This window comes from Pristiophorus japonicus, chromosome 21 (genome assembly GCF_044704955.1).
Source record: "Pristiophorus japonicus isolate sPriJap1 chromosome 21, sPriJap1.hap1, whole genome shotgun sequence".
NCBI lineage: Eukaryota > Metazoa > Chordata > Chondrichthyes > Pristiophoridae > Pristiophorus > Pristiophorus japonicus.
The window spans coordinates 84,640,200-84,652,205 of record NC_091997.1 but is presented as its reverse complement, the minus strand read 5'-3'; the positions used below and the strand labels follow the sequence as shown (position 1 = coordinate 84,652,205).

Sequence of the window (12,006 nt, the reverse complement as noted above, 5' to 3'; positions counted from 1 at the left end):
GTGCGAGTGTCCTTGCTACCGAGATGCGTTCGATCTGTCGAGCCAGAACTTGACAGATAGGAAAAGACGGTTTTCGGCGTATGGGTCGGAATTTCAGGCCCATAATACTTGTATCAAATTTCATTTTAAAATACTTTTCATTTTTCCCATTAATATTTGTGATCATCATTGCCATTCAGGCGTTAGCACCAAGCACTCCAGGTCAAGTTTAATACAAGTTAGAGGAAAAATAAAGCTTCCTATACCATGTATCTTACTGCAATTCACCAGTTTGACGTTTGTGTTTTCCTAACCTTGAGTTAGGTTGACAAAAAGAAAGTACAGAATGAGTACAGACCCTTTAGACCAGCAAAGATGTTTCAGTTGATGTACACTTTGTCTGTTCAATGTAATTAATCTTCTTCAGAAAATGACCCAAAAAGTAATTCAGTGAAATTGAGTGTGTGGCTGACCTTACAATCAACATTCAAACTCAACCTGTTGCATTGCATAGAATGAACCTTGGACAATTGAGAACACTCCAAAAATATTTCACCATTGTCCTTCACAACCAGCTGAAAGTGGAGACATGCAAACCGTCAGTCTTGACTTTATTTGAATCTATATCTCATAGATGTTACCCTGAAATTACAGAGTCTCACTCAACAGGAGTGAATCAGATGCACTAACCTTTGTGCTCAATTCCTCGATCTGCAGTTTTCTCAAGCGAGACTCTATGACAGCGGCAAACTCATGGACCTCAATATTGCCGGGTGGGAGAGGGGTTAAAAATGGGCAATGGGACCTCACCCCGTTGCTGTTTGAGTGTTCCATCATAAAGAGGCAGAGCAATTCATTGACATATTTAAATCGGGTTCCCACCGTGCAAATGGGAGCCCGAATTAAATTTTACAGGTTTCCATGCGCTCGGGAAACCTGGCAGTGAAAGCGAAGCAGGAGCTGCTGGTTTCACAAGGTAACTGCCTTTTCCGGAATCCTTCGGCCTCTCCCCTACCGATCGCCACTTCTCTCTCCACCTTCACCCTACCCCTCCCCCCTGCGATTGGCAGCCAATCCCCCATCCCCACAATTGCCTCCCCCCCCCACCCAATTGCCGACCTCCATGCCACGAACGCCTCCCACCCAATTGCGACCTCTCCATAACACGATGGTCTTTCTCCCTCCTTCCCGGCACGATCACCGATCCTCCCCAGGTTCCCGGCTGCGGCCTCCTGTCACTGTTTCCCGCCCAGCAGCCGGCCAGGTTGTCAATTTGTCCAGCTGCTAAGCAGGAAATGGAAGAAATAAAATGATAATAGGTCCTGCCATTAAGATTGACAGCACCTCCCCGTCCCCAGCCTTCGCGGGTTCTTCAGCCATTTTAGGCTTCACCAGCAACCCTGCCGCCTCCCTGTAAATATCGGGGCCATACAGTTTCAGGACAAGAGTTCCAAACTCACCATACTACAAAGTTCTCCCAAAGTAAAACATTTATGTTGCTCTGTTGTGCATGATCGTATCTCATTTAATTTTCCAGATATCGATGAATGCGCATCAGACCCTGGATTGTGTGTGTCTGGCACATGTAGTAATACTGAAGGAAGCTACATATGCCTCTGTGCACCAGGATCTGTACTATCACTAAATGGAAAAAGGTGCATTGGTGAGTCTGTAGTAATAATCATCCATCATTACTAATCAACGATCTCAACACCAGAATTAAAAATGTAACAATTTTTGTGAAATATAATAGAGCACTGTCGCAGAATAGTAGAACACTGATTTGATTTCTCTCTCAGCCCTGAGTTTCCAGTCTCAAGTATTTTAGTGTTGTGGAATGGGAACAGGTACCAGGTAAAGACAAATTCCTTCTTGTTTACACGTGTTGTACACTCCACCACTCCATGGGACTGGTACTTGCAGGTCGTGTAGCTTGTAAAATCTTGGGCTTACAGCCTGCTGACTTTCCACCGATTAATTTTAGCGGACAGAGAATCACAGATGCTCGTCAAAATTTCCCAGATGTGTTTCCTGTAAGCACCATTCCTTGCTGGGAAAGCTAGATTATGAAATCACTACTTATGTTTCTGCACACTGTTACAAGTTAACTTCTAATCTTCTGAAAAAAGTGCTGTCATTTTTTTTAAAGAGCTATTAGAATTTACACTTATTCAGGGTTTTATATGGATACTGGATTCAGTTCACTATAAATCCTCCAGTGTAAACCTGCCATAGACTAAAATTACAGATCAAGCTCTGTTCAGCTGCTGACAGGATTACAATAAATCATTGCTCTAAGAATCATTTACCAAAGGATAAGAATGACTATCATGACCTCAGGACGTCCCAAAGCACTTACAGCCAATGAAGTACTTTTGAAGTGCAGTCACTGTTGCAATGTAGGAAACACGGCAGCCAATTTGTACACAGCAATCTCCCACAACAGTAATGTGATAATGACCAGAAAATCTGTTTAAGTGGCGATGGTTGAGAAATAAATATTGTCCAAGACACTGGGGATAACTCTCCTGCTCTTCTCAAAATTGTGCCATGGGAACTTTAAGTTGACCTGAGAGCAGACTAGGCCTCGGTTTAAAGTCTCCGACAGTGCAACACTCCCTCAGTACTGCACTGGGAGTGTCAGCCTAGATTTTTATGTACAAGTCTCTGGAGGCAAGAGTGCTACCACTGAGCCACAGCTTTCACGAGTTGCCAAGGACTGCACTGACGCAATGGCATATTAAAAATAATTCACTTTTTAAACTACCGCAAGCAAGATAGTATCACTGTCAACACAACACAGCAGTTTAGTTCAAAATTACATATCAAGGTTCAGTTCAATATAACATGGGGCTGGATTTTCCAGGGGGTCAATGGGCGCGATCGGTATCGGGTCAGGTGGGAAAGTGTTCCCCCAGAGGGTTGGGCGCCTTTCCCCGATGTCGGGTCCGTCAGCGCTGAGCAGACCGGACACGCAGCGGCGGGGGACCCAATTCAGGTCAATAGTGGCGTGTTTAGAGTCATTTATGATTTAATTTCAGCTCACCACCTGCATTTGACAGCTTGCCCACGGGGTCCACACTGCAGCCCACCTTAGAGATACCTTCCCTCGGCCACAAACTCTTCCTCATTGCATTTCAACAACAGATTCACCATGCTGCACAAGTCTCCACCCAGTCTGACCTCATTACCTCTCTCACCATTGACAGATCGCTTCTGCCATCTCTAGAAACATAGAAAATAGGTGCAGGAGTAGGCCATTCGGCCCTTTGAGCCTGCACCACCATTCAATAAGATCATTGCTGATCATTCGCCTCAGTACCCCTTCCCTGCTTTCTCTCCATACCCCTTGATCCCTTTAGCCATAAGGGCTATATCTAACTCCCTCTTGAATATATCTAGCGAACTGGCATCAACAACTCTCTGCGGTAGAGAATTCCACAGGTTAACAACTCTGAGTGAAGAAGTTTCTCCTCATCTCGGTCCTAAATGGCTTATCCTTATCCTTAGACTCTACTTCACCTACCATATATTCCAACAGCATGGATGCCCTTTATATTCTCTCATCTTGGTCCTCAGAATCCCACCAGGATCATCCCCAACACCACCAACCTTCTCAGCAATCACCTGATGTTGCACAGGACAGAGGGCATCATTGCTGCCCGGGAGGCCAGGGATGACCTCACCATGGCCAGATTTACTTCGCTAGACGCTGCACACCCTGGCTGCCACATGATACACCAGGTTGGCACCATCAACACCATTTCTACAATGCCCAAACCATTCCTTTCACACTCATCACCATTGCAGGGGGTACCGTTATGTCTCACCATTCACTGCAACTCATTAAGCCACTTCCAAAGGTGCATATAAATCTGCACAAGACGCAGTGTTTAAAATAAAGGTTTCAGTGTTGGGCACTACATTAACAGAAACTTTACGTGAACATTGCATAAAATACACAAGTGCCTTGTGTGTTAGTTGGTATGACTACACTAGGATGAGGGTGAGTGTGAGGGGTGGCTAGTGAGATGGGGATGTGATAATGTAGATAGAGAGGGATGGGTGGAGATGCATGGTAAGCTGGTGTGAATAAGGATGTGCAGGTGTAGGATAGGGAAGCAGAGTGATGGGGGATGTGAGGAGATCTACTGAGATCATTGAAATGTTGCGGCACTGCACCCAGGCCCTCCTGGCCACATCCCTGCTTGTGCCCTCCTCTGCAATGTGCAACCAAGCTCTGTTGATCTCCTGAGATGGTCTGTTCTGCCCATAGGAAGGGAAGAGGACCTCCCTACATGCTGTGACTCCCTCCATAAGCATATAGAGGGAGCCATGAGTGAACCTGGGTACAGCCCTGCACTTCTGTGCAGCGCTTGTCGGTGTTTGACGCACCTCAATGCTGTGGAACACCAACAGCACAAATATCAAAATAAAGTTGGCCATGGTCCCTTTTAAGCAAACCGGCTGATGACGCATCATCAAATGGCATCACCAGACCCGCTTCCTCTAATTGGCCAGCAAACTTGCTGGGCGGGCTTAACGAGCCCAATCAAGAGAAATTTATTTCAGAGGCCAGGATGGAGACAGCAGCGGGGTTGGAGCCCACCACAGACCTGCCGAGTTCAGCAAAATTATGCCCATGTATTAGATTCAAATGATTTTTTGGGGCTTTTTAAGAGGTAATTACAGTCATATGCTTCAGAAATAACTTTATTATATTGATTTAAATTGAGATCTTATCATCTTAATCCAGCACTTTAGCATTAAAACCAATCTTTTGTGTTGCTGATTCCACCTGGAGTCTGTAACTTCAGTGATTTTTACACAATCCTCTTCTCTCCTGACTTGTCAGCAAATTTCATCTGTTGCTGTATTTTTCACATTTTGAAAACTATTGAACTACTTTCTTTTCCTGCACATTAAGTATCCTTCACACATTTCTGCTGTTCAAGGCCCTTTTCGTCCTCTTACATTCTCCTTCACTCTTCTCCAGATGATCTCTCTTAAGTGAACTATCCAATTAAGACTTCACTAGCACCAGCAACAGCTACAACTGCTAGATAAACCAACAGCTACACAGGTTGAAGTGGAATCCTCTTCTAAGGCTCAAAGCAGAGAATTCCCTTTTTTTGGTTCAAGCAATCTACCAGTGAATTTTTTTCATCAATTATGGAATGCTTGCTTTTCAACTCATTTAACTTTCAAAACACTTCCCCATGGTAGGTTATTTGTCAACAAGTTTTGGCTCAGACCTTTTGAACTATTGCTGACTACTTGACCATTGCTAACGCATCAGGGCCGATTTCACAAAATTCCATTCCCAACAGCGAGTCTCGCCCACAGAGAGCGCTTATTGGGAAATTGGACCTATTATACCTGCTGCTTATTTACATTGTTTCCAAATTTAACTAAAGGACATCTATATTCTTTTAAGAATGTTCCTGGACAGACATTGACTCACTCAAGAGTTTTCAGGATTTTTTTAATAAGCCATGTTTTAGTTACTTTTCTTTATTAAAACAGTTTACATTGTACTTTATTATGCCTGATTCACTTAAGACCACTATTTCAGGTGTTAAATGATTTTGAGTGTATATTTTTCACGGCCTCTGCAAGCCACACGGACCCCATGGAACAGAAAGACCCTAACTTGCTAAAAAGGCTCTACTAAAACCTGTGACAATACACCAGCAAAATTGCTGCTGAAGAAGAAAGCCAAAAAAGAACACCGCTCACTGAGATGCAGACAGATTGTCGCAGTAGCACTACTGTCAGTAGCAGTAGAGAAAACAGATGAAGATGCAGGCCTGATCTGACACATTCAGCACCAGTCTCCCCATTCAACCTGTAATAAAACTCAACGCATCGGGAACTCCCCTGCTGTACCATTCTGGTTGACCAACGTAGCTGTCATTTTAGTTGCAAAGAGCCCAAATGAAGGATGAAATAAAAATTTCCCTTTCTAACCTACACAAACTAAGTTCTTCAGCAAGTCAGTGCATAGCCTATGCAAAGAAGGTGAAACGTTAAAAAAAATCCATGACACATGTGCACCCTTGTGGATGTTAGATATGTATATTGTGAATGTTGCAATGGACTTTCAGTACTAAAATGGTTCGTGTTTGAAACTTATGTCTTTATGCTGACATTTTTCACATCGAGAAATCTTGTTTTAAAAACTATTATCCACTTTATTAAATGTAGCTTAAAACATTGTGTCCAAATAACTGTCCTCGGTGATTTTAACATAATCCCAAGCATGAGAGTCGCATGCTTTTGTAAGAAGTGTTACAGAAATAACTTATTTTATGCTAATACTTTCATTTTCCATTTCATCTGTAGATATCAGAGAGAGCTTTTGCTACTCTAAATTTGAGAATAGTGTATGCACTGCTCCCAAGTACAGGAACATCACAAAAACAACGTGTTGTTGCAGCCTCATGCCAGGAGAAGGATGGGGCGTCCCATGTGAGATCTGTCCCAAAAAAACAGACGGTAAGCCAAATGATGGTGCTATAAATATATATCCACAATTGACCCAATGCAAAGTAACAAATGTGCACATTACCACTCGGATGAAGTTTTGAATATGCATACTAATATTCTCAACAATGCATCACATTTATTTCTTCCACATAAATAAATGAGGCAGCTTTAAACCAATAAGCAAAATAATGGAATAAATTTTTAGGTGTAAACTTGAGGTTTATCTGTATAATAATAACCTGAAAATCAATTATCAGAAGTAGACTATGTTAACCAAGTAAATAGTAACCAACATGAACTCGGAAGAAAAAGATTCCTACCTGACCAACCTCTAACTTTCTTGAGTATGCTTCTGACCCAATTTTTTTTTTTAAATCCACACCTACCTTCAGGCTCCCGGGCTTCGGGGTCTTTGGATCCTGGGTCAGCAGGCGTACACCTGCATAAAGGCCTATGGATCCCAGAGACGCAGGTGGTTCGGAAGTGTCCCGAGAATCACATGGGCCAGGCCCTCCAATCAGAAAGGAGGATTCCTAATAAGCTTATGGAGAAGTATTTACTGAGGCGTACGAAAGCATGGGCCTTACGCTAAACATCTGTAAGACAAAGGCTCTCCACCAGCCTGTCCTCACTGCAAAGCAATGCCCCCCAGTCATCAAGATCCACGGCGTGGCCCTGGATACCGTGGATCACTTCCCATATCTCGGGAGCTTTTTATCTGTTATGCTCATAATCAAGGATGAAACTGAGTACTGTAAGCAATGAGTAAGTGTGACCCTAGCTCCTTTAATTAAACTCCAGAGTGCAGGTATCGCATGGGTGGCCTGCTTATATACAGTGCTCCCAAGAAATGCTGGGATCCCTTGAGACTCCAACAGGTAGGCCCTCTGGTGGTGGTGTGATACAGGTTGCCAAGGGTTAAATACATAACATCACCCTCTTAAAGTCAATGATACACTTATTTACAGGGTGAGACGATCTGGGGCTTTTTGCTCCCTTGTCAATCGTCTCGGTACACTTGCAGGTATGGGTGAGTTGGTTGGTTCTTCACTGGGTTGCCGGGCTGCTGGGGATGGTGAGTTCGGCTTCTAGTCAACCATGATGTCGGTTTCCACTTGTGTGTGTGTTGGAGGGTCGAAGTTGGTGGTGTCCTCTTCGGGTTGCTCGTAGCTGTTAGTGAACCGCAATTTGATTTGGTCCAAGTGCTTTCTGCACGTTAGTCCATTGGCCAATTTGACTTGAAACACCCTACTCCCTTCTTTGACTATGACCGTGCCAGCGAGCCATTTGGGACCATGTCCATAATTGAGTACAAACACAGGATCATTGACCTCAATATCGCGTGACAAATTTGCACGATCATGGTACATACTTTGTTGGTGCCACCTGCCCTCGACGTGATCATGGAGATCAGGGTGGACAAGAGAGATCCTTGTTTTGAGTGCCCTTTTCATGAACAGCTCAGCTGGGGGAACCCAGATGAGCGAGTGGGGTCTGGTGCGGTAGCTGAGCAGAACTCTGGACAGTCGGGTCTGCAGGGAGCCTTCCGACACGCATTTCAAGCTTTGCTTGATGGTCTGAATTGCCCGGTCTGCCTGGCCGTTGGATGCGGGCTTGAACGGGGCAGATGTGACGTGCTTGATCCCATTGCGGGTCATGAATTCCTTGAATTCAGCACTGGTGAGACACGGCCCATTGTCGCTGACTAGGACATCAGGCAGGCCGTGTGTGGCAAACATGGCTCATAGGCTTTCAATTGGTGGCAGTGGAAGTGCTTACAGACATTATTACACATTCAATCCATTTTGAATAAGCATCCACGACAACCAAGAACATTTTGCCTAGAAATAGGCCCGCATAGTCAACGTGGATCCTAGACCACGGTTTGAAGGGCTACGACCACAAACTTAGCGGTGCCTCTCTGGGTGCATTGCTCAGTTGAGTGTAAGTGTTGCACTGGTTTACGCATGACTCTGCATCTGAGTAGATGCCGGGCCACCACATATGGGATCTGGCTGTGGTTTTCATCACTACAATGCCTGGGTGGGTGCTGTGTAGGTCACGTATAAACATTTCTCTGCCTTTCTTGGGCAAGATCACACGATTACCCCACAAAAGACAGCCCGTCAGCAAGGACATTTCGTCTTTGCGCCTGTGGAACGTCTTAATCTCTTCCTGCATCTCCGCTGGGACGCTGGACCAGCTCCCATGGAGGACACAGTTTTTTACCAGGGACAGGAAAGGATCCTGGCTAGTCCAGGTCCTGATCTGACGGGCCATAACGGGTGACTTTTCGTTTTCGAATGCATCCATCACCATGAGCAAGTCTGCAGGCTGTGCCATTTCCACCTCGGTGGTGGGCAATAGTAGTCGACTGAGAGCATCAGCGCAGTTCTCTGTGCCCAGTCTGTGGCGGATTACATAGTTGTATGCCGACAGCGTGAGCGCCTATCTTTGGATGCGGGCAGAGGCATTGGTGTTAGTCTCTTTGCTCTGAGAATAGCGATATGAGCGGCTTGTGTTCAGTTTCAAGCTCAACCTTGTGACCAAACAAATACTGGTGCAATTTTTTTTACCCCGTAAACGCACGCTAGAGCTGCTTTTTCATAAATGCTGTAGGCCCTTTCGGCTTTGGACAGACTCCTGGATGCATAAGCGACCGGTTGCAAAATCCCAGATTCGTTAGCCTGTTGTAACACATACCCAACCCCATATGACGACGCATCGCAAGCTAGCACTAATCATTTACATGGGTTATACAGAACAAGCAGTTTGTTTGAACATAACAGATTTCTGGCTTTCTCAAAGGCAGCCTCTTGTGAATTCCCCCATACCCAGTCGTCTCCCTTGCGCAGTAGCACATGTAGGGGTTCTAGCAAGGTGCTTAGCCCGGGCACGAAATAGTTGAGGAGTCCCAGGAATGACCGCTGATCCGTCAGATTCTGTGGTCTCAGCGCGTTCTTGATGGCCTCCGTCTTGGCGTCAGTGGGTCTGATGCCATCTGCTGCGATTCTTCTTCCCAAGAACTCGACTTCTGGCACCAGGACAACACACTTCGAGCGTTTCAACCCGAATCCCGCGCGATCTAGCTGACTTAGAACCTCTTCCAGATTCTTCAAGTGTTCGATGGTGTCCTGACTTGTGACCAGTCTGTTCTCCTGGGAAAACCACGGTGCAAGGAACCGACTTTAGCAGGCTCTCCATGTTCCGTTGGAAAATTGCCGCGGCCGACCGAATCCCGAACGGGCATCTGTTATAGGTGAACAGACCTTTGTGCGTGTTGATGCAGGTGATTCCTCCAGCTCCTGCATCATGTAGGCCGAGGTCAGGTCCAACTTGGTGAATGTCTTCCCTCCAGCCAGGGTCACAAATAGGTTGTCTGCCTTGGGTAGCGGGTATTGATCCTGTAGCGAAAAACGGTTAATCGTTACTTTATAGTCCCCACAAATTCTGACCGCGCCGTCACCTTTGAGTACCGGGACAATCGGACTGGCCCACTCGTTGAATTCCACCGCCGCGATAATGCCTTCTCGCTGCAGCCTGTCCAGCTCAATTTCCACTTTCTCTCGCATCATATATGGTACCACCCGTGTCTTGTGGTGGATGGGTCGTGTACTGGGAACCGAATGGATCTGCACTTTCGCCCCCGCGAAACTTCCAATGCCTGGCTCGAACAACAATGGAAATCTGCTCAGAACCTGGGCACATGAGGCGTCGTCGACGGACGAAAGCGCTCGGATGTCGCCCCAGTTCTAGCGGATTTTTCCCAGCCAACTTCTGCCAAACAGTGTGGGGCCATCCCCTGGCACGATCCATAGTGGGCGTTCGTGCACTGCTCCATCATAGGAGACTTTGACTTCTGCACTGCCAATTACAGGGATCAGTTCTTTGGTGTAAGTTCTTAGCTTGGTGTGAATGGGGCTGAGCTTGGCCTGTGTGCCTTGTTGCACCACAGCCTGTCGAAAGCCTTTATGGACTCATTATGGACTGACTCACAACCATGTCCAGTGCCATGGATACTGGAATTCCGTTCAGTTCAACTTTTAACATTATTGGTGGATATTTCGTGGTGAAGGTGTGTACCCCATACACTTCTGCCTCCTCAGTTCGAGTCTCTAGTTCAGCCTAACCCACCGTGGATCAATCTTCCTTTGCAATGTGGTGGTTTGCAGGGTTTGCAGCTCGCCTGCACATTTGCTGGAGGTGTCCCATTGTTCTGCAGCCGTCGCACGCATCGTGCTTGAAGCGGCACTGATGGGCCCGATAATCACCTCCACAACGACAACAGGGTGTTAACTGCCTCGCATTAATGATTGATGGCAGCCTCTGGGTCATCTGAGGTTGTACAGCAACCGACGTGTATGTTCTGCCATGTATATTCCTGCTCGAAAACGATGTTACTTTGTGCACAGTACTGGCCGAAACCTCTTTATGCTGCGAAATTTGTTTGGTGTTATCGCTGGTGGACATAAATGCCTGGGTTATCGTTATGGCTTTGCTCAGATTCAGAGTTTCAACAGTCAATAGTTTGCGAAGGATAACCTCATGGCCAATGCCAAGCACAAAAAAGTCTCTTAGCATTTGTTCAAGGGATCCATCAAATTCGTAATGTCCTGCAAGGCGCCTTAGTTCGGCGACATAGCTCGCCACTTCCTGGCCCTCCGACCGTTGACATGTGTAGAACCGATACCTCGCCATCAAAACGCTTTCCTTAGAATTTAGGTGCTCCCAGACCAGCATACACAATTCTTCATAGGATTTGGTTGTTGGTTTTACCGGAGGTAGAAAATTCATGAGGGCATAGGTTGTTGTCCCACAGATGGCAAGGAGGATCGCCCTTCGTTTGGCAGCGTTCTCGTCCCCTTCCGGCTCGTTGGCCACGAAGTATTGGTCGAGTCTCTCCATGAAGGCCTCCCAATCGTTCCCTTCTGAGAACTTCTCCAAGATACCAACTGTTCTTTGCATTTTCGCACGGTTGTTCGTTATCTCATCGCCAATTGTTATGCTCATAATAAAGGATGAAACTGAGTACTGTAAGCAATGAATAAGTGTGACCTTAGCTCCTTTAATTAGACTCCAGGTGCAAGTACCGCGTGGGTGGCCTGCTTTTATACAGTGCTCCCAAGGGATGCTGGGATCCCTTGGGACTCCAATAGGTAGGCCCTCTGGTGGTGATGTGATACTGGTTGCCAAGGGTTAAATACATAACACTATCAACAAGAGCAGGCATCGACGACAAGATCCAACACTGCCTCCAGTGCATCATTGCAGCCTTCGGCCAACTGAGGAAAAGTGTGTTTGAAGACCAGGCCCTCAAAACTGCCACCAAGCTCATGGTCTATAGGGCTATAGTAATACCCGCACACTTGTATGGCTCAGAGACATAGACCATGTACAGTAGACACCTCAAGTCGCTGGAGAAATATCACCAACGATGTCTATGCAAAAAAAAAAACAGTAAAAGGGAATATTATTTGAATGGGGAGAAATTACAACATGCTGCAGTGCAGAGGGACCTGAGGGTCCTTGTGCATGAAT

The 12,006-nt window shown here is 46.0% G+C and overlaps 1 protein-coding gene across 3 annotated transcripts in view; it reads left to right on the top strand.

Moving 5' to 3' along the window:
* LOC139234157 (fibrillin-1-like) overlaps positions 1 to 12,006 on the top strand; it is a 602,997-nt gene that overhangs the window by 515,924 nt on the left and 75,067 nt on the right. For all 3 annotated transcript variants that reach the window (XM_070865155.1, XM_070865154.1, XM_070865156.1), the window contains 2 exons: positions 1,517 to 1,642; positions 6,325 to 6,477. In XM_070865155.1, coding sequence (XP_070721256.1) covers positions 1,517 to 1,642; positions 6,325 to 6,477 — 279 coding nt within the window. The remainder of the gene's footprint in view (positions 1 to 1,516; positions 1,643 to 6,324; positions 6,478 to 12,006) is intronic.